The sequence below is a fragment of the Lolium perenne genome, chromosome 5, assembly GCF_019359855.2.
Source record: "Lolium perenne isolate Kyuss_39 chromosome 5, Kyuss_2.0, whole genome shotgun sequence".
Taxonomy (NCBI): domain Eukaryota; kingdom Viridiplantae; phylum Streptophyta; class Magnoliopsida; order Poales; family Poaceae; genus Lolium; species Lolium perenne.
Window position 1 is genome coordinate 27,028,697 of NC_067248.2, and position 26,625 is coordinate 27,055,321.

Below are 26,625 nucleotides of genomic sequence, written 5' to 3' on the forward strand. Positions count from 1 at the left end.
CCTAACCGGAAGCTGGCGGCACAGAAGATCGGCCGGCCGCCATTTAAGCGGTTAAAGCATCTTCACCGGCATCCTCCAAATAGATGCCGACAGTGCGCCGTGGAGAGCGCCAACACCTGCTCCCCAAATTATGAAGAGCTTGCACACACCGGCGATCCTGATAAATAAACCCGACAAAGACCGTAAACAACAAAACAAATTTTAATTGAGGTTGCGCTATGGGGTGCGACGTGCTCCCCATGTGTTATCAAACACCTTCATCCTGAGCTCATCGTCGCATTCCCATTTGAAGGTCACCAAACATCCGACCTCCAGGTTATAGGCGCGGGTGAACATTTCCCATCCAGGATTTCTCGGGAGGGGGCAGGGGAGGGGAGGGCCGAATGTGTAGGTTTCTTCGATATCAATAGTAGCAACGACGATGTGCGGTTATGTGCTTGTATGTACTATTTGGTGTTTACTTAACAACTCTCCTAATAAATCACAAATTTTTTGAACTAGCTATTTCCAATTTTATCTTCGAAAACTCAGATTTCTCATTTCCCTTCCTTCTTTCTCCCTCTTCCTCCTCCACTTTTGAGATGTCCTATCGACCCCATGCTCCTCTCACACTTCTTCGCCGGGCAGCTTCGCTAGCCTTAGGTGACGGGGGAGAGGAGGCTGGCTTGTACAAACTAGTTGTAGGTTGTCCAGGGCTAGGGTTCGATCTAGAGTTCAGGTAGTATCCCATTTTGGCACTATGTCGGTGGAGATATAGTGGCCAAGGATTGCAGGCGACGTTTGCTGACTGGGTGATTCTAATACTGCTTGCGATGCTTCGGTGGGTGGGAGCTGGAGGTGAGAAGCAGTGCCTCCTCTCCCTCCACAAAAAATTAGCTTGAGGTTGCTCCTGTCAAGGAAGATCTGGAGGATTCTGTCCTTGTTCTTACAGCCTTGGTGGTGGAAGGAGCAGGCGAGAATGGGATTTGTATAGATCCGACGAGATCTAAAGCAATCCGGGAGAAGTTGAGTGCTGCGTTGACCTATTCATCAGCGAATCCTTCGAAGGACGGCATGGGTATTAGGAACCCATCCTCGGCGGCATAAATGTTGTCGACCCTTCACGACAAAAGGCGGCCACTCACTCTTCGGATGCTGGCTTTGGATGGACAACATAAGGCCTTCCTCAATCTCCAGCTGTGGAGGCCTTTCAGCTACGCTATGAGTGGCTTCCGTTATAGTGACCCAAGTGGCATGTCCCTGGTGTCCGCGGTTGCTCATGGTTGGACGCATCACAAGCTCGATGGAGATGGACCTGATCACATAGATGTGAGGTTCTCTATGCTAATATCATGGATCATGGACGTGTTTATATTTTTCAAGATTCTATATGTATGTTGTAACTCCACCGTTATGAGTTAATGCAAGTTTCTCGGTCCTTGGATGGATCCCAATTTTTTTTTAAAAAATAAAAAAATCCAAGCAATTCAACATTTCAACTAGACCGGAAATCACTCTGGCCGCTCATTCCCCCCTCCCCTCTCTCCTCCCGCTACAGTAGCTGAGTGTCTCCCACCGGAAACCGGGCCGATCCGACGGCCTCTCCGCCGGCATAGCCGGTCGGAGATGGCCTAGGGGAGGCGCCGGAGCTAGGATAGTGTATAGTTCTAGTAGATCTAGGTTTTCTTGGCTTTATGCCGGAGTTTGGCTCTATGCCGGGAGTTGGCTGCTAGATCTCTTGGCCGAGATCTGGATCCGGCCTGCGACCTTCTTCTCCGACGAGTTACTCCGGCGATCGGAGTCGGATGCGGTGAAGATCTGGGTGGCGGGCTACTCCATAAATAAAGGGCCCTTATCCCGTGCCAAGCACAAGCTTCTCTGGGTGGTCCTTCTCCTTTCCCTGGCCGGTCGTGGCGGCGAGGGGGGAAGGGAAGTTGCGGCTGTTCAGGAAGCGGTGGCTTGGAGACGGCGGGGAACATCTGCTGCGCTGGAGTGCTTCCTTGCTCTCGCTTCTGGAGTTCTTCAGCGGAGGACTCATGCCGGCGGTTACCTCCGCCCTGCCTCTGCTCATCATGGTCGAAAGGTGACCCTCCTAAGCCTCGATTCGATGGTCTATCTTCCTCTAGGCTTCAAGCCGATGCAGAGGATCTTCAGCTCCTGCTGCTGCGCACCTTCCAATGGTGCTGGCCCAAGTGGTTCGTCCCCGGTGCCGGTATTCCTGGCGCGGCGGCGGAGCTCAGCTCTCGATGGTGGAGAAGGATCTCGAGGACCCGATTGCTTTTTATTTTTTTGTCCTGAGGACCTTGTTGTAATTTCTGGGGCCTTTTCTGCAGTTACTAGTTTGTCAGTGGACTCCCCTGTAACTTTTTCATCCACCGTTTATATACGAGGCAACATCCAGGTCCTTCTGGACCCGTACCCGTTCAAAAAAAAAAGAAAAAGAAATCACTCTATAGTACGGTGGAAGTGTGGATTGCCATCGTATGGGCTGTGAGCTTTCATGGTTTAACAAGCGTTCCCGTTTCGGGCCCAGATGCTTCACAAGCCCAAAGCCGCGAACCCAGTACTCCCTTCCTCAGGCCAGTCAGTGACACTGTGACACCCTCGTCCGCCACCGCCGGCAACCACCTCATGGCAGCCGCCAAGGCCACCGGCTTGGCCTCGGCGGCGGAGTCCGCCGTGTTCCGTGGCAACCAGGAGCTCACCCGCCTGGCGCGCTCGGGCCAGCTGTCCGCCGCGCGCCGCCTGTTCGACGAGATGCCCCGCCGCAACACCGTCTCCTACAACGCCATGCTCTCCGCCTTCGCGCGCCACGGCCGCTTCGCCGACGCGCGGCGCCTCTTCGACGAGATGCCCCGCCGCAACACCGTTTCGTGGAACGCCATGATCTCCGCCTGCTCAGACCACGGCCGCGTCGCGGACGCCCGGGAGCTGTTCGGCGCAATGCCCGCCCGGGACGACTTCTCCTGGACACTCATGGTCTCCTGCTACGCCCGCGCGGGCGAGCTGAAGCTCGCGAGGGACACGTTCGACCGGATGCCCGGGGAGAAGTGCGCGGCGTGCTACAACGCGATGATCTCCGGGTACGCGAAGAACGGCAGGTTTGACGACGCGGTGGCGCTGCTGCGGGAAATGCCGAACCCTGACATAGTTTCTTGGAACTCGGTGCTGGTGGGGATGACCCGTGATGGGAAAATGGCCCGGGCAGTCCGATTCTTTGACGAGATGCCGCAGAGGGACATGGTGTCCTGGAACGTGATTCTGGATGGGTACGTGCGTGCTGGGGATCTCGACGCGGCTTCTGGCTTATTCGAGAGGATCCCATCGCCTAATGTCGTATCTTGGGTTACCTTGCTGAATGGTTATTGCCGGGCAGAGAGGATAGGCGAGGCGAGAGAACTGTTCGACAGAATGCCTGAACGCAACGTCGTGTCTTGGAATGTGATGCTTGGTGGGTATGCGCGGCTTTCGAACATGGAGGAGGCCTATAAGTTGTTTACAGAGATGCCAGATAAGAACTCAATCTCATGGACGACTATCATAAGTGCATTGGTGCGTGCTGGGAAGCTCCAAGAAGCAAAGGATATGCTGAACAAGATGCCTTTCGACAGTTTTGCAGCAAAGACTGCGCTGATGCATGGCTATGTGCAGAGCAAGATGGTCAAGGATGCACGCCACATCTTTGATGGACTTGAGGTCCGAGACGCGGTGTGCTGGAATACGATGATATCTGGATATGTCCACTGTGGAATGCTGGACGAGGCCATGGCGTTGTTCCAGCAAATGCCGAACAAGGACATGGTTTCCTGGAACACCATGATTGCTGGCTATGCCCATGATGGTCAAATGCGCAAGGCAGTAAGTATTTTCAGAAAGATGAATCAGAGGAATGCAGTATCGTGGAACTCAGTTATCTCTGGATTTGTTCAGAATGGGCTCTGTGTTGAAGCACTCCAACATTTCGTGCTCATGACGAGGGATGCAAAGATGCCTGACTGGTCTACATATGCGTGTTGTCTCAGCGCGTGCGCAAACTTGGCTGATTTGCAAGCTGGGAGACAGTTCCACAGTCTTCTTGTCAGGAGTGGGTATATCGTTGATTCCTTTTCTGGAAATGCCTTGATTTCTGCATATGCAAAGTGTGGTCGGATGTTGGAGGCAAGACAGGTATTTGATGAGATGGCAGGTCAGGACATCGTTTCATGGAATGCGCTCATTGATGGCTATGCTTCTAATGGCCGTGGGGCTGAGGCGATCTCAGTTTTCCGAGAAATGGAAGCCCATGATGTCCGACCTGACGAGGTCACATTTGTGGGTGTCTTATCGGCTTGCAGTCATGCAGGATTGGTTGACGAAGGGTTGGATTTCTTCAACTCGATGACAAAAGACTACTCGTTACAGCCTGTGGCTGAGCACTATGCTTGCATGGTGGATCTACTCGGAAGAGCTGGGAGACTTACTGAAGCCTTTGAACTTATTCAGGGAATGCAGATCCAACCTAACGCTGGTGTATGGGGCGCAATGCTCGGAGCATGCCGGTTACACAAGAACGATGAGCTCGCACATGCTGCAGCCAAGAAGTTAATTGAATTGGAACCTCACAAGACTTCAAACTATGTGCTGCTGTCGAACATCAGCGCAGAGGCAGGCAGGTGGGATGAAGCTGAAGAGATGAGGGTCATGATTACAGAAAGGGGAGTGCATAAGCCACCAGGCTTAGCTGGGTCAACATAGCGAATACGGCTGCACCGTGTCTTGTAACGATTTGCAGAAACCGAGTGTGCGCATGATGAGTTAGCTGTTATCCGAATCAGACTCTTGCCTGCTGAATCCTGGTTACACCTCTGGAATTCCCATGCCAAATGTTGATGCACCGCAGGCGCTCAAGGCAGTACACGACACAGCTGAGGGGTGAGGAGAGTGAGGTTTTGCAGAACTTAACTCGATCCTGATTCTTCTTGTCTGGTGTATGAGGTGCACTGCTTGGGCATGCCGGGTACACAAGAACGGCGTGGTTGCACTTGCAGAGGTTGCAGCCAAGAAGTTAATTGAATTGGAGCCTCACAAGACCTCAAAGTATGTTCTGCTGTCAAACATCAGCGCAGAGGCAGGCAAGTGGGATGGAGCTGAAAACATGAGGGTCTTGATTAAAGAAAGGGGAGTGCGTAAGCCACCGGGATTAGCGGGATCAACATAGAGAATATGGTTTTCACAGTGCCTTTTCATGATTTGCATGATTAGGTGTCTGTTGCCTGAACGAGAGACTTGCCTGCTGATGCACGGCAGGCGCTCAAGACCGTGCTACAGCACAGATGAGGAACCAGGACAGCGGGGTTTTGCAGAACTTAACTAAGATCCTGATGCTTTTGTCACCGTCCTGCTAGTGCTAGACATCTGTGCTTAGCAGATAGCCTTCAGCACCTTGTTTCATTAAAAACGTAGAATGATCTGCATGTTGCAGCTAGGTGATTCTTGGACACCATTATATCAGTCACGGTGAGCCGCTGAACCAGTGTGCTTAGGCTTACAGAGGATTCCGTTTTGTTGATGCGGGGTTCAGGAAAGTCTCAGATTCATCATGCTTTAGCCTGTCAGTGATTTAATCCTGAGCTGTACAAGGCGATATTTTTCCACCATGTTTTATGCTAAGAATTCAGATGTCTTATGGCACTTAGCTGGAGTCCTGTATATTCAGATTGCAGAGTAAAATATGAATAGAATGAACATGTGTAACATTTTTTTTTCTTTCAGACGTGCAGCCGTCTGTATATTCTTGTTTTTTTTTTTGTATATGGACATATTTATGTATGGACTGCTCACTGGGTTTCATTACGATGCAGAAGTACTGTCTGGCCCACTTGCAAATACTGCTGTTCCTCTACGAGCAGCCTTGCCAGGCTTGCTTAAATACGGCCCAGCCCACTCGTTTCAACCCAAAAGCCCAAACCTCAAAGCGGGTTCCGACCCAGTTACGCGAGCACGACCCGTGAACCCGCTGAAACCGCCCTCTTTGCCCTGCGGCTTCTCCACCAAACCCAAAACCCTACCTCGGTTACTCCTCTCCTCCCCGCCGTCTCGCCGCCCTCCTCCTCTCCGCCGCCCCCATTTCCTCGCCGGCCCCAAAACCCTCGCTGAACCCCTCGGCGCCGCTGCCGCCGCCGCAGCCATGATCACGGGTGGCCAGAGCTACGTCTCGGCGCCGCCGGCCTTCTCCGCCGACGGCCGCCTCCTCCTCGTCTGCTCCGGCCGCTCCGTCTCCGTCTTCAGCACCTCCACCGGCATGCTGGTAAGCCCCACCCACCCGCCTCACCTTCGCCTTGCGCCGCGCCCTGGCTCTGCCTGACCCGCCCCCTTCGGTGTGTGCGTTCCGCTGTAGGTGTCGGAGCTGGAGGGGCACGAGGCGGACGTCACGGCCGTCGTGGTGGTGCCGCCGCCAGCCAGCGTCGCCAAGCTCGCCACCTACTGCTGGACGGCGGGGCTCGACGGGGACCTCATCTACTGGGACTTCGCGGCCGCCGAGCTCGTGCGCAAGGTCCACGTCGGCCTCCCGGTCCACTCCATGGTGAGCCGCCGCTCGTACCCTGTCCCATGCCACGCTTGTCAGTTTCAAGTCGAGGTTAACAGGGGGTGCTGTTGAGTGAGTGCAGGTGATTCCCAACATAACCAGGACAGTGAAATCAACCGAGGTGCACACCCCTTTGGCATTTGTCTCCGTGGAAGACACAAGTAAGGCATCAGATAATAAGAAAGCACTGCGCGGGCAGGTCAGGATTTACGACTTGACCAAAGGGCGCCAAGTGGGCTGCCTACTGGCCGAGGTGAGGTTCTCAGATTTCAGTTACACACTCCCTTGTCCCGATGATAACAGACGCGTAAGCCATCTTCCAATTCGTAAAATTCACCATGCCATTATTATTTTCTTCGATCGAAACAGACGCGCAAGCCGGAGAAGATCGTCGCGAGCGTTTCAGGCGAATTTCTGGGCATTGCGAACAAGAGGCAGCTCTACATATGGAGCGTACCCACGGAAGGTTTCAAGCCCGAGAAGATCAGGAAGATAAAGCTCTCTCACACGAAGAACTTGACCACGCTGGCCTTCCATCCGAGCGAGAGGATCGTGGCTGGCGGCGACTCGACGGGGAGGATCTTAATTTGGAGAGCTTTTGGGAAGGCGAAATTTTCTGGAACTGCTGGCGCGGCAGATGAAGACAGGGATGGTGTGAGGGGTCAGGATGATGCAGATACCTGCACTACGTTGCATTGGCATTCTAGCGAAGTGAAGTTCCTCAAATTTGCTTCTGATGGAGCTTACTTGTTCTCAGGTCTTGCTTACTGATGCATTTAATCTGTATACATCATTTAGTCTCTGTATGTTGATCTTGTTGTCTAGTTTTATAATTTCACTGACAAGCTTATTGTCTTCCAGGTGGTATGGAGGGGGTTATTGTTGTATGGCACCTAGATAGTGGAAAGAGAAGGTACAAGCCACGTCTAGGATCTCCTCTTATGTTCTTTGTAGACTCTCCAGACTCTTCCATTTCCTGTGTAAGTACTACTTCTTTTACCTCCTGCATTATATTTGTTGTACTTACAAGAACCTGTGACTTATTTTTTTTTTTTATTGGATTGCCAGTTTCCTTATGTTTTATAGTTTGGACCCATAACCTGCTTTCCCTCCTTTTAGTGTATTGCTGCTAAATTTGTACCGAGCAACAATGCTGCACCTATAGTTATGTTTTAGTCACTAACTAGCTCTGCATCGTGTCTTGTTTAATATTGTTGAGTTTGTAACCTGTGTTTTGTCGAACCTTGGTGCTCTGTAGTTCATAAAGTAGAAGGGAATTAGCCCTGCTTATGAGGAAAACTCTGCCAGAAAACCTGTGTTTTGTCAAACCTCCTTGTAAGAGGACAGGGTGCTCCTGTAGTTCATAAAGTAGAAGGGAATTAGCCCTGCTTATGAGGAAAACCGAGCCGGAAAACCTTACAAGCTTGATTAATTTCATTGTGCAAGCTATGTTGCTAATCTAGGTCAGAAACTAGCAAAGCTGACCTAGCACAGCACACGCAAACAAAGCACACCCCTCACTGACATTGCCAGCTGCAACAACGTCGTCACCCATTGCACTAATGACCTGACCACTCCGACTTTAGTGCAGTATTACCACTGCGGAGCACATGCCCCTCTCTTCACCAAAAACAAAGTTTGCTAGTCAGATGAAGTTGGAGAGAAGACAGGTCCGAAGTGAAGCGGATCTGGGCCTCTCCAGCTTTGATCCTGAAATAAGTTTGTCTGGTCCCTGTCTGGTCATACCAAACAAACAAATGAGAAAATGTTGTGCACCTGTGAAGTATCAGGTGGTTCCTGTCACATCAGTAGAAGATATTGAGGCAGTAGTTGTAGATGGTTGGTTCACCAATGCTTCTTTGCGCAAGTAATATTTACTTTTGGAGGATGCAGGTTCATGAATCCAGGCTGGTACTGCTTCATATTAAGAACTAATTAGGTGATGTAATTCGAACTGAATGACTAAAGTAAATCCATCAAGCTTTCACTTTGTTATGTAAAGGCGAACTGTATTTACTTGTAAGTTTGAATGGGATGATGATTGATAGTGAGGCTGACAGCATTTGTCATTTGCAATTGGACAGCCAAGCCTCTTTTCCAAGTTACATTTTTGTTCTGTTACCATTTTTTTGACTCATTGTTTGAGTTACTGTGGAACTTGTTATTTCAGGTGTCATGTACAAGTAACCAAGTTCATCTTCTGAAAATGCCGAATATGGAGGTCCTGAAGACCATTTCTGGAATTAAGGTTTGTAAATCAAAACCGCAGTTCTGCCGTTCAGCAGATGGGATCGCTAGTTTTTTGGTTACCCTTTTTCTGTTAATGATTCAATATGCTTAAACCTTATGGTTATATTGTCTGTGTTTATTTTCCCAGCTTCCTATTGCTTCGCCAGACCTACGTAGACGAGATGTGTGTGAATTTGATTGCACTAATGGCCTTGTTGCTATACCAACGGAAGATTACTGCATACAGTTCTACAGTTTGTTTGAAAACACTGAGGTTTCAGAGGTAAGACAATCAACTTGAAGAGATTTTATGCGTGCAAATTTTCTAATAGGATTGACCCCAATATCGTTAACCTCATCAGGTGCAAGTTTGTGAGAGGAACTTTCAGCCTGTTGATGATATTACGGTGTGATACCTTTCTCCCATACTGCCAGTGTTTAATCCCTTAAGTTATCTTCGTGATATCCTTTATTTAATTTTGTTTTTGTCATTTTTCTTCTCGTGGTTATGTTGCATCTTGTTCATTTGATAATATTTGAAAGCACCAAATATTCTGCTGTAATCCTCTAAATATACTGTACTAATATATTTGACACACTTCCTGTCATATTTACTATCATAGATTTCTTTTATTGTGATCTCTGGTATACTATTCTCTACATGCTGTGCCTGAACAAGTGATCACTTAATGCTTGGTATTCATAATTTGACATGTGTTTCTTTTTTCCTTACCATAGATGTCCATTTCCTTAGTTTCATTGTCCATTGGTGGTGAGTTTATGTGCACTGTGGATGTCAAGCTTCCTGAAGAAGAATTAGGTGGCCTTATTACACTAAAATTTTGGAACCATGGGTCTCGTGCCGGACAGTTTCATTTGTCCACTGTCATTTATGAGCCTCACAGGTTGGCACATGATAATTTCAGGCAGTGATATATAGTGTTACTGCACAATTTTTACTATGTTCTCTGACTCGTATATTTGATCTTCCATAGTGATGCTGGGATCTCTGCTATTGCTTTCCGCCCAGGAAAAAACATGGCTGTGAGCTCCTCTTTTGGCGGGAACTTCAAGGTGTGCATGTCGTGTCAGCTTTGTGGATGATACCCTATTTAATTCTCTCCCTCTTTCCCTGAGTATATTTTGACCTGTAGGTATGGGTCCAAAGTTCGTCTTTACAATCAAGAGAGGGAAAAAGTCAATCTGGTTGGAGGTGCCAATCAGTTGGCTCATACAAGTGAGTTGACTACTATTTCCTCTAAGCAATACCTGTTTATATTAAATGGTTATGATTGTATTTACTGTAGCTATCTGCTAACCTATTTATTTACTGTAGCTATCTGATGACCTATTTACTGTAGCTATCTGCTGACCTGTATCATCATGATTTATAGAGCGATCATTTCATTTGTTTTTTGGCAGATGATGTGCTGAACAATTAAAATTTTGCAGGAAGAAACCTATGACAGCTGCAGCCTTCTCAGGCGATGGATCTGTTCTTGCTGTTGCAGCTGAGAGCGTCATTACATTGTGGGACCCTGATAATAATGCACTTGTTGGTGTGATTGCAGAAGCACTATCGGTATTTTACTATCCCTCATGTTGTACTTTGGCCATTATACTTACAGTAGTGTTCTGATATTTCGTACATTTCATGTGCAGCCCATTACCAAACTTTCTTTCATTGGCACGTCGACATATTTGATGTCGCTATCTCAGAGTTCAATACCACAGGTTGCAGTGTGGAATGCGTCAAATCTTTCCATGCAGTGGTCTTACACCCTTTCTGCAGAAGGTACAAAACTATGATACCACTTTCTTGAAAATAGCATGTAGCTCATGATGAATGCTTTACATTTGTTATTACTTATTATGCTTCCTGTATTTGGCAACCCAATTAATGGAGCTCTGAATCTTTGATCCGCTATTATTGGTTGCACGACTATAACTCCGTAAGTAGGCCCAGTATTACCATTCAGATAAGTTTGACCATCTTCAAGGGCTATCAAATGATGGTTCAAGTAACTCAGCTCCAGTGTAATACTGGAAGCGGATGTGGTTCACGATTGAATAGTATTTTGCACTTGCTCATATGGAGTGAAATAGCGTCCTATGATTACTGCAGCTGTCCTTGTTCTAGCCCGGTTCTCCGTACCAATGTGACAACGGTTGCAGGCAGTAATGATAGAGATTGCTTTGACAGCCAGCTTCCATGTCCTTTGACAAGCTAGCATTTGTAATCCAGTTTTCATGTTTGTGCTTTTGACAGCTGCATGTTGTTCGTCCAGTAAGAGTGAATTTGCGGTTCTTTCTCTTCTAAGCTGCCATGAAGGAGGAACACCAGCAGAGCAAGATGGTGTAATACTGTTATTTGATGCAGAAAATTCGAGCCCGGTGTCGTCCTTTTCTGTAAAGAAGGTATGCTCTATTATTATATCTCATGACCAGCTAGTTTTGAAGTGCAATATAGATAAGACTATGCAAGTGATTTATTTTTGTTGTCCATTTTAAGAATTTGTAGTTTTGCAATGCATGCTGTTGTAAGTTCAGAAGTTCTTAAGGCTCAAGAGACCACCTCATCCTAGAGGATGGGTTGTGGTCCTGATTTTGCGGGATGGGCCATGCCATTTTTTTTTTGTCTAGGCTTATGAGAGTTGAGGTGGCCCTTAACCATCCATTCTATTAGTTAAATCGAACAAGTGGGTTGTGTTCGTGGTTAGCATTAAATTGTCCATTAACCGTCTGGTTCCTCTAACCACAAACAGCCCATCTGTAGTTTAGTTTCTGTTTTTTTTTTTTTTTTTGGTTTGGTTTCTTCTCCACTGTAGGCATCTGCCTCTTGAAGGGAAAAATGACCAATGCGTGTATTGATGCAGAACTCTGATTACTTTCTCGTTTCAGGCTAAAGGCGGTAGCATTGCTTTTGTGAAGGATGATTCCTCGATGGATGCAGACACCAATGCCACTAGAGGTGAAGAAGCTTCATTGCTGGTTTATGTGAATGGTTCACACGAGTATGTTATCTTTGATCCCCGGAACAATGAGGTGTCACAAATTAGCAAGCACACACAGAAAAATATCCAAGCCGATGAACCTGGTGAGTTAGTTGTACGGCTTGTTGTTCATTGTTTTAACTTGCTCATATTTATAATGTGTATTTTCTAGTGGGAAGGTTTATATGGTACTTGAATATCATATGACAAGTTGACAACTCTTCTCTTGTTGACATGACCATCATACCTTAGAGTCTCTTTCCGAAAATCATTACTTTGTGCATGGTGAAAGCAATATTTTTTGCCACCCTAGAACCTGTAGAAATTGTACTTATGCTCTTCTGTGTCGTTGCAGCACGAATCGGTTATGCTTCTATCTACGGAGAGCTTCCAAAACTGGAGCTGAAGAAAGAGGTTTCGGATATTCCATTTATCCCGTCAGAGAGACCTTGGGAAACTATATTCACCGGATCATCGCACGTTCTTCCGCCTCTCACGAAACTATGCTCTGCTTTCTTGGCGTCATTGCTGGAGAAGAGACCTGTCTCAGATGAGTGAGAAGAACTTAAGTTTTGTCCAATCGTATAATGGTATACATGCTGGTTGCAAATGTCAAGGTAGAAAAGGAAATGAACATGAAGAAAACATGCTCCTGGTGGAGGTAGGCATTGACAGATGTTCTGAAGCTGGCTCTGCATCTGGTGTCATTGAAATTTGACGGGTTTGTCAGGTTAGACAAAACCACGCACCTGGTAGGGATCGCTAGTGCCATTGGTGATTGAATCTAATCTCTTTTTGTAGTGATCATATTTAGAAGGTTTCAATGTACCAATCGTAGCAATTTTGTCCGCAAAGTTCAATCTGTAATCTGAATAGCTTAATTGTTTTTCTTTGGGTGTTACCACGTGTTGTGTGATCTAGTGACCCAATGCGTGCTACAGATATGTGGAATGTTTCAGTCCAGTGGAGATTACAGTGATAACCTGTATAACATGTTATGACGACCTGATGGTTTGTAGACTGAACATTAGATGTTTCTGTTATCCTATTTGTTTGGGTTGGAAAAAAAATTCACGAAACAAAAAGCCAGGCCCTAATGTCTAGGGCATGTCACCACAGGGAGGTGCAGTTGCGCTTTTTTTTTAACGACTGTGCATCCCGCTCTCAGGGAAGATCTTTTCACTGCATAATTTATTTCGCCATGCGAACACATTATCTGTGCATGATCATGGCTGGGCTGTGCCTCTTTTTTTGTGCTCTTTGGCATCTTTCGCAGCTGACAGCCGTGCACCTTCCCGTGGTGGCGATAGCGTTTCCAGGAATTGGTGTTATAAACTGGTCGCGTTTTAACTAAACTTCCGGTGTGGTACTAAACCACCGAGATAAAAAGACGTGCCCTAAAAGGCCTCAGAAAAATAGGCAGAAGCCTTTAAGGTCCGTTCCAGGCCCACGTGGCCCGTTCCCCTTCCGATCTCTCCTGTATTGACTCCTGTCCTGTCTGCCGTTGGAGCTCGATTGTTTCTCCAGATCGAGGCTAGAGGACGATGGCGAACCAGCCGACCACCCAAGCTGCTCGAGGGCGAAGACTCGCATCGTCGGTGTCCCCGGAGCTCATAGTCCCCGTGGCGGGAGATGGCACCTCTGCGCGCACGTTGTTGTCGCCGGCGCGCCGCCGACAGCATGACCATTATCGCTGGTTCCTCCTGTCTCCACTTAGGTCAATCAGCCTCCCCGCTCTCGTCATCCACCGCGGAACAACAAGGGAGGAGCAGCGAGGAGGCCCTGCTGCGGCTGCTGGGGCACCTTAGCCGGGCAGCGACAGTGCCGGCTCGACGCCGGTGTGCACGTGCGACAGCGGCAGCAAGTGTGGCACTGTGGGGCCCAGCTCGAGCGCGTCATGGAGATACGCCATGGCAGTCCCCGTGTCGGAATCGCGCGCGCAATGGTGATTTCTCATGTGCTGCAGACGGGGAAAATTTGACGGTCTAGTTGCTGATTTGATGAGGAGCAGCTGCACTTTTAGAGGATTTGGTAGAGGCTGAGAAAAGAAGGATTAGTGAGACGGCGGCAGCGAGTGTGTGGCCAGCTCGAGCGCGTGGCGAGCTTATCGGTCCAACGGCGTCATGGAGATATGCCATGGCACTCCCATTTGGCTGATTTTGGTGATTTGAAGGAGGATTGGCTGCGCGATTGGATAGGATTTGGCTGAGGGAGGTCAGAGAAAAGAACAATCAGGAGGCCACAGGGGAGAAGAAGGATGGATCTGGAGGATTCGGTTGAGGAGCGGCTGCACATTGAGAGGATCTGGTTGAGGGTTGCTGGTTTATATCTGTATGTATCAAACCACAAAGCAATTTGTATGTGTCAAACCACAAAGCAATTTCATTGAGTCATCTGCAAGGGCACTGCAATTTGAAGCAAGGAAAGTACTGCTCCACTCTGATGGTGCCTACTGCCTGCCACATCGATGAGCTCGACACCCTGCTCTTCGGTGCCCGGGCAATGTGCAGCCTCGAAGGGCCCGATGCCTGCTCTCCGGTGGAATGCCCTGCTCTCTGCCGGGACGGCGATGTGGAGCTCGAAGGATGAGGGGGACGACGACATGTACGTAGTCAGGGTTGGCGCACTGCAGACAATCAGAAACACTGAAATCAACTGAGGTGTATATACCACCTTTCACGTTTGTTTCTCTGGAAGAAGCCTGCCATTTAAAAAGAAAACATTGCCTGGGCAGATTAGAATTTATGATTTGACAAAAGGGCGCCAAGTGGGATGTCTGCTGGCTGAGGTGAGGTTTTCAGAATTTGTACATTCCCTTTTTTAAATGAGAATTTGCGATATTTTTCAGTCTAAAACTTCATTGCCCCGTTAATAATTTTCTTTGATCTGAACAGACTCGTAAGCCAAAAAAGATCGTCACGATCTTCGCGAGTTGTTCCGGAGAATTTGGGCATCGCAAACAAGAGATAGCACCTATGAAAGGTTTCAGAACTGTTAAGGTAAGGAATAAAGCTTTGTCACACGAAATACTTGAACACCCTGGCCTTCCATCCAACTGAGAGAATCGTGGCTAGCAGTGATGCTTTAGTGAGGAACTGAGGATCTTAATTTTGAGAGGTTTTGGGAATGAAATATTTTCTGGAACTCCTGGTGCGGCAAATGAGGAAAGGGATGGTGTAAGGGGTCAAGCTGATGGAGATACTTGGACTTCATTGCATTGACACTCTAGCGAAGTGAAGTTTCTCAAATTTGCTTCTGATGGGGCTTGCTTCTTCTCAGGTTTCGCTTACTGCATCTACTATGTATAAATCATTTTTGTATTACATGTTAGTTTCTGTATGTTGATCCTGTTGTCTAGTCTTATAATTTCACTGACAAGCTTCTTATCTTATAGGTGGTACGGAGGGGGTTATTGTTGTATGTCAGTTAGATACTGGAAAGAAGGTACAAGACGAGTCTAGGATCTCTTCTCATGTTCTTTGTAGATTCTCCAGACTCTTCCATTTCCTGTTTAAGTGTTACTTTTTTCACCTCCTGTATGATATTTGGTGTATTTACAAGAACCTGAGACCTATTTCTCTCCACAAAATTCTTGAATAAGGTTAATAAAGGGCCGCATGCATCGATTGATGCAGAGGCTGGCGCTTTTTCCCCCTTATCGATTTTTTTTTTCTCTCCACAAAATATATTTGTTGATTTTTGAAGGTCTCTGAATCCAGTATTCCAACATGTCACAATAATTATATACACTGACGTTTGTCTCAAATCTGTAGACATACTTACATTTTGCTCAATTTCTTGGTTGGGAATAACATGGAAGTTTACAAAATTAAGACGACCAAATTCTTAGTAGGCACACCAGGCGTGAAATATGTGAACATCCATATTTTCATTGTGCATGCTTTCATAGTTCATTATTGGATTGCCAGTTTCCTTTTGCCTTATAGTTTGGACCCATAAATCCGATTTCCCTCCTTTTATTGTATTGCTGCTAAATTTGTACCGAGCAGCACCTGGAGTTATGCTCACTAAGTAACTAGCTCCACATCGTGTCTGTATTGTTGAGTTTGTAACCTGTGTTTTGTCGAACCTCCTTTTAAGAGGATTAGGGGACAGGTTGCTCCTGTAGTTCATAAAGTAGTAAGGAATTATCCCTGCTTATGAGGAAACTAGGCCAGAACACCTTACAAAGCTCAGTTAATAGCGGAAAACCTGGCGAAACCCCACACAACTTGGAATCTACCTAGCTAAACTAGGTCTAGAGCACCACCAGACGAAAGGGAAGGTGTGCATGTCATGCCAGCTTTGTATAGGATGCCTTACTTGATCCTCTCCCTGTTTCCCTGAGTATATTATGGCCTGGAGGTGTGGGTCCAAAGTTCGTCTATGCAATCAAGTGATGGAAAAAGTCAATGTGGATGGAGATGCCAATCATTTGGCTCATACAAGTGAGTTGAGTAATACCTGTTTGTATTTATAGGTATAATTGTAATTACCATAACTTTCTGCTGACCTATATAATCATAATTTAGAGACAGTTCAGCTTTGATCTCCGAAACAATGAGGAGTCACAAATTACAAGCCTACACAGAAAAATATTCAAGCTGATGAACCTGTTCAGTTTGTCGTATGGCTTTGATGTTCACTGTCTTAACCTGCTCTTATTTCAATCTGTGTGTGCTAGGAGAAAACGTTATACGGTACTTGAATATCACATGACAAGTTGACAACTCTTGTTAAATGGCATCATACCTTAAAGAGACCGTTTCTGAATATCATTCCATGGTTGCTCTGAACTTGGGAGAAAATCTACTTATTCTCAGCTCTGTTTTTGCAGCACAAATCCGTTATGCTTCTATCCATGGTGAACTTCCAAAGCTGTAAACAAACAAAGAGGTTTCAGATGTTCCGTTTGTCCCGTCAGAGAGACCTTGGGAAACTATATTCACCGGATGATCTCACGTCCTTCCGCCTCTCACGTAATTGTGTTATGCTTTCTTGGGATCATTGCTGGAGAAGAGACCAGTCGCAAACGAGTGAGAAGGACCGAAGTTTTGTTCCACCATGTAATGGCATTCTTACTAAGTGGCAAATGTCGATGGACGAGCGAAAATTGAACATCAAGAAAACATGCTAATGGTGGGGAGGTAGCATTGACAGATGTTCAGAATCTGGATCAGGAAATTGGTGCTTTGTCAGGTACGCGAAAAACGTGCACGCGGTGGAGGTAGCAACGTCATTGGTTACTGAATCTGAGCTCTTTTTACCAAGCATAGCAATTTTGCCCTCCAGTTTAGCCTGATCTGAATGACCATTAAATCTTTCTGTTTTTTCGGTTGACACATTTGGAATTTCTATTATATTTGTTCTTATTAGAAAAGAAAAAAAACTTGCACAATACAAAAAGCCAGGCCCTAATGTCTAGGGCATGCCACCACAGGAAGATGCAATTTGCGCTTTTTTTTCTACGATTGTGCATCCCGCTCTCAGGGAAGATCTTTTCACTGCATTTTTTACTCGCCATGCGAACACATATTATTACGTGCGTGACCACGGCTGGGCTGTGCCTCTTTTTTTGTGCTCTTTGGCATCTTTAGCAGCTGACAGCCGTGCACCTTCCCGTGGTGGCGATAGCGTTTCCAGGATTAGGGCTTATAAACTGGTCATGTTTTTCCTAAACTTCCGGTATCTCTACTACTTATAAAGGCACGAAGTGCTGTAGGAAAATTAAATCTCAACCATTCGTACAGACCGATCAAACGATCCAGATGCATCTGTTCTCCCCACCCTCACCCCTACCACGCGCAACCCATCTTCGAGAAAAAAAAGAGAGGAAAAATAGACTGCTTCGCACGATCCGGAGGCCACGATCCGGATCGAAGATCAACTCGGCCTTTTTTCACGCGACCCCCTTCCCCGCCGGCCGCAGCTTCCTCTCCTCGCTAAGATAAGCGTTCCACGCGCCGCCGCTGACTGGCGATGCTGCCTCCCCCCACGCGACGGCGCCGTTTCGTGCGCCCCTGATCCGCACCCCTGCCGTTGTCCTGCTGCCTCAAGAGCTCCTTGACCGATGCGGAGCCGTGTGGACCATGAGGAGACACGGAGGGAACCACCATGAACCCCATGGCCTCCATGGTTATCCCTCGCAGCCCTAAACCACAGACGCCGCGCTACTTCTGTGTACCTCCCTCGCCCTGCATCCTTGTCCGTCTTGAGTTGGCCTCAACGTTCTCCTCCCGCACCATCGCTGGGCACCACTGCGCTTGGATATGGCAAAGTATTCACTTGTGTACTTAAATTTGTATGTTCTTCTTTGGGGACGTTTGTACTTTGGATGGGTTATATTTTGCCTAATCTTATGATTATAGCTTGATTCTGATGCGTTCTGGGTACTTTATTCATACAAAAATGGTTCTACCAGTCATGTGTTTATTTGAATCATTAGCTGTATTGCTCAGCCGTTGGTGTTATTCCTATTGTCTATGAAGATATTTGAGGTGCGAGTTATAAGTTTCTCACTGTTCAATTAAAAAACAAGACAGCCAGACTATAATAACAGGGTATGATGAATTAGTCCAGGTGTTACTGGATAACTTCCATATAAGACTTTTAGATTTTCTTACTGAACATGATTTTGTGAACATGTATATACCAATTATTGCCTTTTGAACACTGCAAATTTGTACTCCTTATTTCGCTTAGTTTCTGTAAAGGGTATTGGGTTGGAGCACACTGATGCAGGGACAGGTTCTATAAAGTTAGTCAAGTATATAGCTGCCCTTTTTTTTTGAAAGTGAGAATGGAAATTATCATTGACATATTTAGTGGATTTTTTCACTTATTTGAGTGAAACCAATTTTGATTCTTTTCTTGTAGATTGGTGGAGTGAGCGAAGCAGCAGATAAACAAAATAAGTAGAGATGCAGTGCATGGTGTTTATCCCTGGAGGTTAAAACTCTTGATTGTGCTTCTGCTTCAAGTAATAGCTGTGTACTCTTTTTTTTTATAAAGTACCAGAGGGCTGAGGTCCCCTAGACTAAACTCTACTATTTTTCGTATAAATTAGTTGCTATAAATATTGCTAGATTATCTGCTAGGAATAAACCACGGATATGATGCATTCTTTGGCGAATAGCTATAACAGACTCATGAATGGAACCTCAATTTGGATAAAAATGACATTTAAAATTTCATCTAATGACATGTTATCTTTTTGCATTTTTGAGTGTGGGTAATTGACTGAATGGAACCTCAATTTGAACAAAAATGGCATTGAAAACTTGCTAGGTTGCATTTCATAATCACTCTGTTCAGTAGTGTTTTTCTGCCTTTCAAAATCCACCAAATAGTGTCCGAATATGGATTTTATGTCCATTATTTAACTTGGTTTCTGCTTTAGTTTTTGGGTAAACTTAGAATTTCTTGCACATTTTTAGTATGGATTAGAGTAAGAGTGATCATAGATGCACTAAATACCAGGGAGCTGGAAGGCAGCTTAAAATGTTCATATCATCATCAGCACACACTTCTCAGCCTTAAATCATTGCCTTTTGATGCCAATAATACAAAATATAATAACTGAATGTTCTTGCGTTCTCTTCTTATATAAGTACATTATTTTTTGCTTAGCAATGGCATATAAATGCTCTATAAGTATTTCATATAGTACCTGATCTTTGTGAATCTTGCTTTGTAAAATTTATTACCAAATGTAACCATAAATCGGTGGATTCCTGTTATTCAGAAATATGAAGAGAGTTGTACAGATTGAGGTTCCATTCAGCCAACGCATCCTTGGTCATCCGTCCTTGGCGCCGCCACCAGCTGAGCTGCTCCTTTGTAAGGAGGTGTACGGGGTGGTGCGATATTTTCCAAGAGCAACATGTCGATCTTCATGCAACAAAGCCAGTATGGACAGGTGTCGCAGCGGAAGGTGCTGATCTGAGCTTCTCTTCTGTTGTATCAAGGTGCTGATCTTAGCTTCTCATTTTGTTGTATCTTTCCCTTCTTCTTTTTTGAAATATTCGCTAAAATCTCAGCACTGTTCTGCAGGTTTGAAGTACCAGTGTACAATCTCAGTTGATGATAGGGCACGGGAGAAATTGTTCACCATTGTTCAAACACCCAGCGCGCTGCTCGAGTCAAGGGTATTAGTGACTATCAGCATGAATGGTACAATCAGGTGAGGTTCTCGGTAGTACTCATTTCGTGTGCCATATAGTAGAAAAGCTTTAGAACTCCAGAATCTATCTCCGGATTTATCAATGAAACATTAGTTGAGGCTATCATTAATTCTTGATACCAACAGTTATTGCATTCTTTGGTCAAACATACAAAAATCACTCAGAAGCTATGGAACAGAATCTAAGATCAAAATTATTAAATAACCACAATTTTTTTTATCTTTCTTCTTAGAGTTAGAGAACAGACTGTTTCATAAATTAAAATTTTCTTTGATGCGTTGATATTCAGTTGTTCTATATCAGAGTATTATCCCTTGGGTACTCTAGAATAGAACCATTTGGGTAGAAAGCTTTTGGTGAATTGGGCTATCTCTTCTGAACGAGCTTCTTTATTTCATTTTACAAAAATATCAACTCAGGATGTTCAACGTGTTATATATTTAAAAATGTGAAAATATTAACAAGATATTTTTAATATGGCAATGATTTTGCATTGCTTAATCGAGACGTGCGTTGCATGTGATGCAGGAGTAGATGTGGCGCTGTACTTAATTCAAATCATTTTAATTCATTGGTACAAGTTGCCGAATGGTTTTCTTAGCACCACTTATTAACGGCATTTTGGCAACATTATGCTCGATTGTTTCTTCTAGCATCCGAGCACGAGTTACTCATATTTGACAGAAGATATATAAGCATATGAAGAATGTTGCTACGCTTGGTCTTGCATTTCCCCCTTCAAATTACAGTCAAACCCTCCAGTAGTGCATCATAAGGGATTAAATTCCCAATCCTTTGTGCAGTTTGAGCATTATAATTTTCTGCTCAATACAAACTGCTTATGCAATAGTTCTAGCATAAATTTTACTATATATTAAGATATTGCTATTTTACATTGAAATTGTTGGTGTAAACTTTTGTATAAAACTTTAACGTCTTTGCCTTGCTCTATGGTTCTAACATTGTGGTTAGATGGTCAGATGGATATGAAATATCTCCTTTTGTCTTAAATGCTTTGCATTTCCCTTCTCCGGGGGTCAAGGTTTTGTTGACTGTCCATTCTTGTTGTCATCCTCCTGGGTACATCTTAAGAGACAAGAGATACACTTGCCGAGAGCAAGCTTTAACACGGATACATTTTATGAAATTGCCATATATTGTTTAACATTCTTAGAAATGCTTCTCAGTCAAATTGAGTGAGCTGATAATGACATGTACTGCTTGGAAGAAAAAGATCTTTTTCATTCCGAATTTTGATTGTATACATCTTGTCGATGGCATCTCCTAGATATGCATAATCTCTGCTCATGAATCAAGCCTCACCACCATGACCATACCTTAGTTGCATCCTTTCCTCAAGCAAGATTTCATCTTTGAAAACAATTACAAACTAATAAAAAATTTATAGAGTGTTTTATTTTTTAATTTATATTTTTTTATGATTTTAATTTGTATTAGTTGACGTGCGTTGCACGTGCAAACTTACTAGTGGTACTAAACTCCCGAGCGAATTATCGGCTCCGCACCGGCCCTAAAAGGCCTCCGAAAAACTCGGCTGAGGCAGGCCCGTTCCAGGCCCACTTGGCCCGTTCCCTTTCCGATCTCTCCTGTTGGCTGAAAATCTCCTGGAGCAGGACGATGGCGATTGGCGAACCAGCCGACCACCCAAGCTGCTGGAGGGCGAAGACTCGCATCGTCGGTGTCCCCGGATCTCATAGTCGCCGTTGCTGGCACCTCTGCGCACGTTACAGGTCAATCAGCCTCCCCGCTCTCCTCATCTACCGCGGCACAGCAGCGGAGGAGCAGCGAGGACGCCCTGCTGCGGCTGCTGGGGCACCTTAGCCGGCAGCGACAGTGCCGGCTCGATGCAGGTGTGCTGTTGAGAGGATCTGGTTGAGTGTTGCTGATTTAATAAATCTGTATGTGTCAAACCACAAAGCAATTCCATTGAATCATCTTGCAAGGGCACTGCAATTTGAAGCAAGAAAAGTATTGCTCCACTCTGATGGTGCCTACCGCCTGCACTGAGCCGGCCACATCAACGACGAGCTCGACGCACTGCTCTTCGGTTTTTGGGCATCCCAAACAAGAGACAGCTCTACGTATGCAACATACCTATGGAAGGTTTCAAGCCTGACAAGATACGGAAAGTAAAGCTTTGTCACACGAAAAACTTAACCACCCTAGCCTCAGAGTAGCCAGTCTGTCAAACAAGAGTTTTGCTATAGCCTCATGATCCACCGATCTAATCTTCTTCCCATCAGTCCACCCGATCTTGAGGCCCCTACTCTCCGTCTCGGACAGCTTAAGGCTCTTCATCAGATCCTCCACCTTGTCCATCACACCATAGATCCACACTAGGGATATCTAGGTGTTTTACAATCTTGTGCCTAGATACAGGTTTTTTCCTTTAAACGGAAGGCTCCATGAGCCCAGCTTTGAATTAGCAAAGCCAACAACCGGCTATGATTACAACGATAAAATAAATTGAAAAAAGAGAGAAGAAACTGAAAAGGTTGGGGATACCAGCTAGAAATACAATCACATGGTGCGAAAAGCTGAAGAACTAGAAAAGAACAAGCAGACCCTCTACTTGTAACATATAGGCCCGAGTCTTCAGCTGAACACTGGCGGCTTGACTTGAAACTTCAAGCGCCAAGACACCACTCCAAGAAGCAGCACCAAATCAGGGCACCGGCTAACTGCACCATTGAATGAGCGAGATTCCAGGTTCGAGGGGGGGGGGGTGGGGGGAGCATCATGACAATGCCTTCAGGAAGGAAAACGACGCTCGAAAGCATCGTCGTTTCCAGCATAGAACAAGGTCAGGCAGGGCTTTCGCGGATGCTCCAACACCCACTCCAAGCACCACCTATGGCATTGCCTTCGAAACCAAGATGGCCACCGGCTAGTGAAAAACACTGGTGCCTCCCTGTGGCAAGGCACCACATCCGACAACCTCCCTAGGCTCAAGAGTAGCCACACAAACTAGGAAGACCACCGCTTAGAAGAAGCCGAGCTAGCTTGATGACGCAAGGCAACCCCAACCCAGAGTCCAAGGAGGAACACATAAATTAACCAAGATAGTAGGCAGCAGATAGTGCTCACAGGTAGCAGGCAATCAACATGTGGATGGGCATCATGGCCAAGTCTCCAAGGAGAAAAGCAACATCCATGGACGTCGCCGTGGCCGGCAGCGGCGGCCACCGGGAAATCCCCACCCACAAACTTTGGATACAAATCCTGCCCGCAACCCCCACGACGACCAAAACCCTAACGCGCCACGCAAACCCGTCGGCACAAACCAGCCCCTGTTGGTGGCGCACAACAGGCCGAAAGGTTGGCCGGGCGACGACGCCATATGAGGAGGAGCTCGACGTTGTCGGGTGCGCGTGGGGTAGTGATGTCTACGCACGCTTCTATTCCTGTAGACAGTGTTGGCCCCCCAAGAGCAGAGGTTTGTAGAACAGCAGCAAGTTTCCCTTAAGTGAATCACCCAAGATTTATCGAACTCAGGGAGGTAGAGGTCAAAGATATCCCTCTCAAGCAACCCTGCAATTAAGATACAAGAAGTCTCTTGTGTCCCCAACACACCGTTTTCAACAAGTTCTGCTACATATTGGAGACAAAGCATTATCAAGGCAAAATACTTCATCCAAAGCTGAGGAGCAAAAAAGATTATTTTTATATAAACTAGCTTCCCCAAGCTTGGGTTTTTCCATAGCATTAAAAATAATGGTGTTCAAAGAATTTATACTAATAACATTACTACCACTATTATGCAGACAAACTTCCATAGGTTTTTAAATTTTCTCTTCAAAAGCATCATGTCCTAATTCAATATAAATTTCATAAAGATCTCTAATTTTGTTGTTTTTTTCCATTAAGCCTAACTAGTGAAATAAAAACAAGAAACAAAAAGATATAATTGCAGAATCTAAAGGAAATAGCTTCGAGCACTCACACACCGGCAACAGTGCTAGGAAATAGCTTAGTAGTCGGAGGATGTGAATACCTTTTACCTAACCTCCCCGACAACGGCGCCAGAAAATAGCTTGATGTGTACGCACGCTTCTATTCCTGTAGACAGTGTTGGGCCTCCAAGAGCAGAGGTTTGTAGAACAGCAGCAAGTTTCCCTTAAGTGAATCACCCAAGGTTTATCGAACTCATGGAGGTAGAGGTCAAAGATATCCCTCTCAAGCAACCCTGCAATTAAGATACAAGAAGTCTCTTGTGTCCCCAACACACGTAATATACTTGTCAAATGTATAGGTGCACTAGTTCGGCGAAGAGATAGTGAAATACAAGTAATATGGATGATTGTAAATAGTAATTGCAATCTGAAATAAAAATGGCAGCAAGCGAACATGTAGCAGAACTTGTTGGAAACGGTGTTTCAATGCTTAGAAACAAGGCCTAGGGATCATACTTTCACTAGTGGACACTCTCAACAATGATCACATAACTGAATAAATAAATGCTCCTCTCAAACACTCTCTTGTTGGATAACAAACACCATTCATTGTGTAGGGCTGCAAAAGCACACCTCAAGCCGGAGTAAACAAGCTCCACAACGTCATAAAGGAATCACACACGATGCGCACACTGTCACCATCACACCGTGGAGAGTGACTCCGGAGTTCATATTAAAGTAAACTCTAGAGTGCATAATAGACAAGAGTAACATCTACATATTCAACTAGATTACAAAGCTCATGATCACATAAAGATCACACCATGGGAGAGAGAGATGAACCACATAGCTACCGGTAAAGCCCTCAGCCTCGGGGGAGAACTACTCCCTCCTCATCATGGGAGACAACAACAACGATGAATATGGCGATGGAGTCGATGGAGATGGCTCCGGGGGCAATTCCCCGTCCCGGCAGGGTGCCGAAACAGAGACTTCTGTCCCCCGAATTAGGGTTTTTGGTGGCGGCGGAGCTACGAAACTCTTCTGGAGAAATCGTCCATCCCCCTAGGGTTTTCAGGGCAGGAGCTTAATATAGGCGAAAGAGCGGCGCGAGGGGGTGCCCGAGGGGCCCACCCCATAGGGCGGTGCCGCCCCCCTCCTGGCCGCGCCAGCTGATGGGGAGGAGGCCGTGGGCCTCCTCTGGCCTAGCCCTTCTGGCTCCGTGGGTCTTCTGGCGAAATAGAATTTCTGTAATTTTTTTTGGATTTTTCCGAGCACTTTGGTTTTTGGGCCTTTTCTGCAATAAACAGACATAATAAACAGAAACTGGCACTGTGGCATCTTGTTAATAGGTTAGTCCAATAAATACCATAATATGATATAAAGTGCATATAAAACATGTAGCTATTAGCATAAAACTAGCATGGAACATAAGAAATTATAGATACGTTGGAGACGTATCAAGCATCCCCAAGTTTAGTTCCTACTCGCCCTCGAGTAGGTAAACGATAAAAAGAATAATTTCTGAAGTGACATGCTACCAACATAATCTTGATCAATACTATTGTAAAGCATATGAGATGAATGAAGTGACTCAAAGCAATGGTCTATAGTTTGCTAACAAAAAGATAATGACTAAACAACTGAATCATATAGCAAAAACTTTTCATGAATAGTACTTTCAAGACAAGCATCAAAAAGTCTTGCATGAGAGTTAACTCATAAAGCAATAGATTTTTAATGAAAGGTTTTGAAGCAACACAAAGGAAGATTTAAGTTTCAGCAATTGCTTTCAACTTCAACATGCATATCTCATGGATAATTGTCAACACAAAGTAATATAATAAGTGCAATAATGATGTCTACGCACGCTTCTATTCCTGTAGACAGTGTTGGGCCTCCAAGAGCAGAGGTTTGTAGAACAGCAGCAAGTTTCCCTTAAGTGAATCACCCAAGGTTTATCGAACTCAGGGAGGTAGAGGTCAAAGATATCCCTCTCAAGCAACCCTGCAATTAAGATACAAGAAGTCTCTTGTGTCCCCAACACACCTAATACACTTGTCAGATGTATAGGTGCACTAGTTCGGCGAAGAGATAGTGAAATACAAGTAATATGGATGATTATAAGTAGTAATTGCAATCTGAAATAAAAATGGCAGCAAGCGAACATGTAACAGAACTTGTTCGAAACGGTGTTTCAATGCTTAGAAACAAGGCCTAGGGATCATACTTTCACTAGTGGACACTCTCAACAATGATCACATAAATAAATAACTTCTCTTCACTTGTGCTACTATGAATTACTTTCCTATTGGAATCACTAATCATGTAGTGGCTACAAAAGCTCCGCTCAAAATTCATCAAGTACTTGACAAACACCACTCATAGGGATATCCTCATCAAATCATAATCCAAGACAATACCATTGCAATTTAGACCGAGTACTAACATAGCATACACACTGTCAACAATAGCTATGAAAGGGGGAATATATCACATCAATACTATCATAGTAATAGTTAACTTCATAATCTACAAGAGATTACAATCATAACCTACGCCAAGTATTACATGATGCACACACTGTCAACTTTACATCATGGAGGAGGAATAGACTACTTTAATAACATCACTAGAGTAGCACATAGATTAATAGTGATACAAAGCTCATGATCACATAAAGATCACACCATGGGAGAGAGAGATGAACCACATAGCTACCGGTAGAGCCCTCAGCCTCGGGGGAGAACTACTCCCTCCTC

General features: G+C 45.5%; 2 protein-coding genes across 2 annotated transcripts; both read left to right on the forward strand.

The window, feature by feature from the left end:
• Positions 1 to 2,526: 2,526 nt before the first annotated feature.
• On the forward strand, positions 2,527 to 5,179 carry LOC127298698 (uncharacterized). Its single transcript, XM_051328537.2, has one exon. It carries the CDS (start codon positions 2,611 to 2,613, stop codon positions 4,711 to 4,713), a length of 2,103 nt encoding a protein of 700 aa, XP_051184497.1. The 5' UTR covers positions 2,527 to 2,610; the 3' UTR covers positions 4,714 to 5,179.
• A 903-nt stretch (positions 5,180 to 6,082) lies between these two features.
• On the forward strand, positions 6,083 to 12,809 carry LOC127298697 (uncharacterized). The gene is made up of 16 exons (XM_051328536.2): positions 6,083 to 6,265; positions 6,356 to 6,541; positions 6,627 to 6,797; positions 6,914 to 7,301; positions 7,406 to 7,524; positions 8,715 to 8,792; positions 8,922 to 9,056; positions 9,136 to 9,180; positions 9,512 to 9,678; positions 9,769 to 9,847; positions 9,928 to 10,010; positions 10,226 to 10,355; positions 10,436 to 10,568; positions 11,043 to 11,191; positions 11,675 to 11,870; positions 12,122 to 12,809. The coding sequence occupies exons 1-16, from the start codon at positions 6,146 to 6,148 to the stop codon at positions 12,322 to 12,324; spliced, it is 2,382 nt and encodes a 793-aa protein (XP_051184496.1). The 5' UTR covers positions 6,083 to 6,145; the 3' UTR covers positions 12,325 to 12,809.
• The last annotated feature ends 13,816 nt before the right edge of the window (positions 12,810 to 26,625 follow it).

Coding starts and splice junctions, on each gene's coding strand:
- LOC127298698 (XM_051328537.2), top strand. CDS start 2,611: ATGGCAGCCGCCAAGGCCACCGGCTTGGCCTCGGCGGCGGAGTCCGCC.
- LOC127298697 (XM_051328536.2), top strand. CDS start 6,146: ATGATCACGGGTGGCCAGAGCTACGTCTCGGCGCCGCCGGCCTTCTCC. Junction 7,525..8,714: donor CAGACTCTTCCATTTCCTGT/GTAAGTACTACT, acceptor TTGTTATTTCAG/GTGTCATGTACAAGTAACCA. Junction 9,057..9,135: donor AAAACACTGAGGTTTCAGAG/GTAAGACAATCA, acceptor TAACCTCATCAG/GTGCAAGTTTGTGAGAGGAA.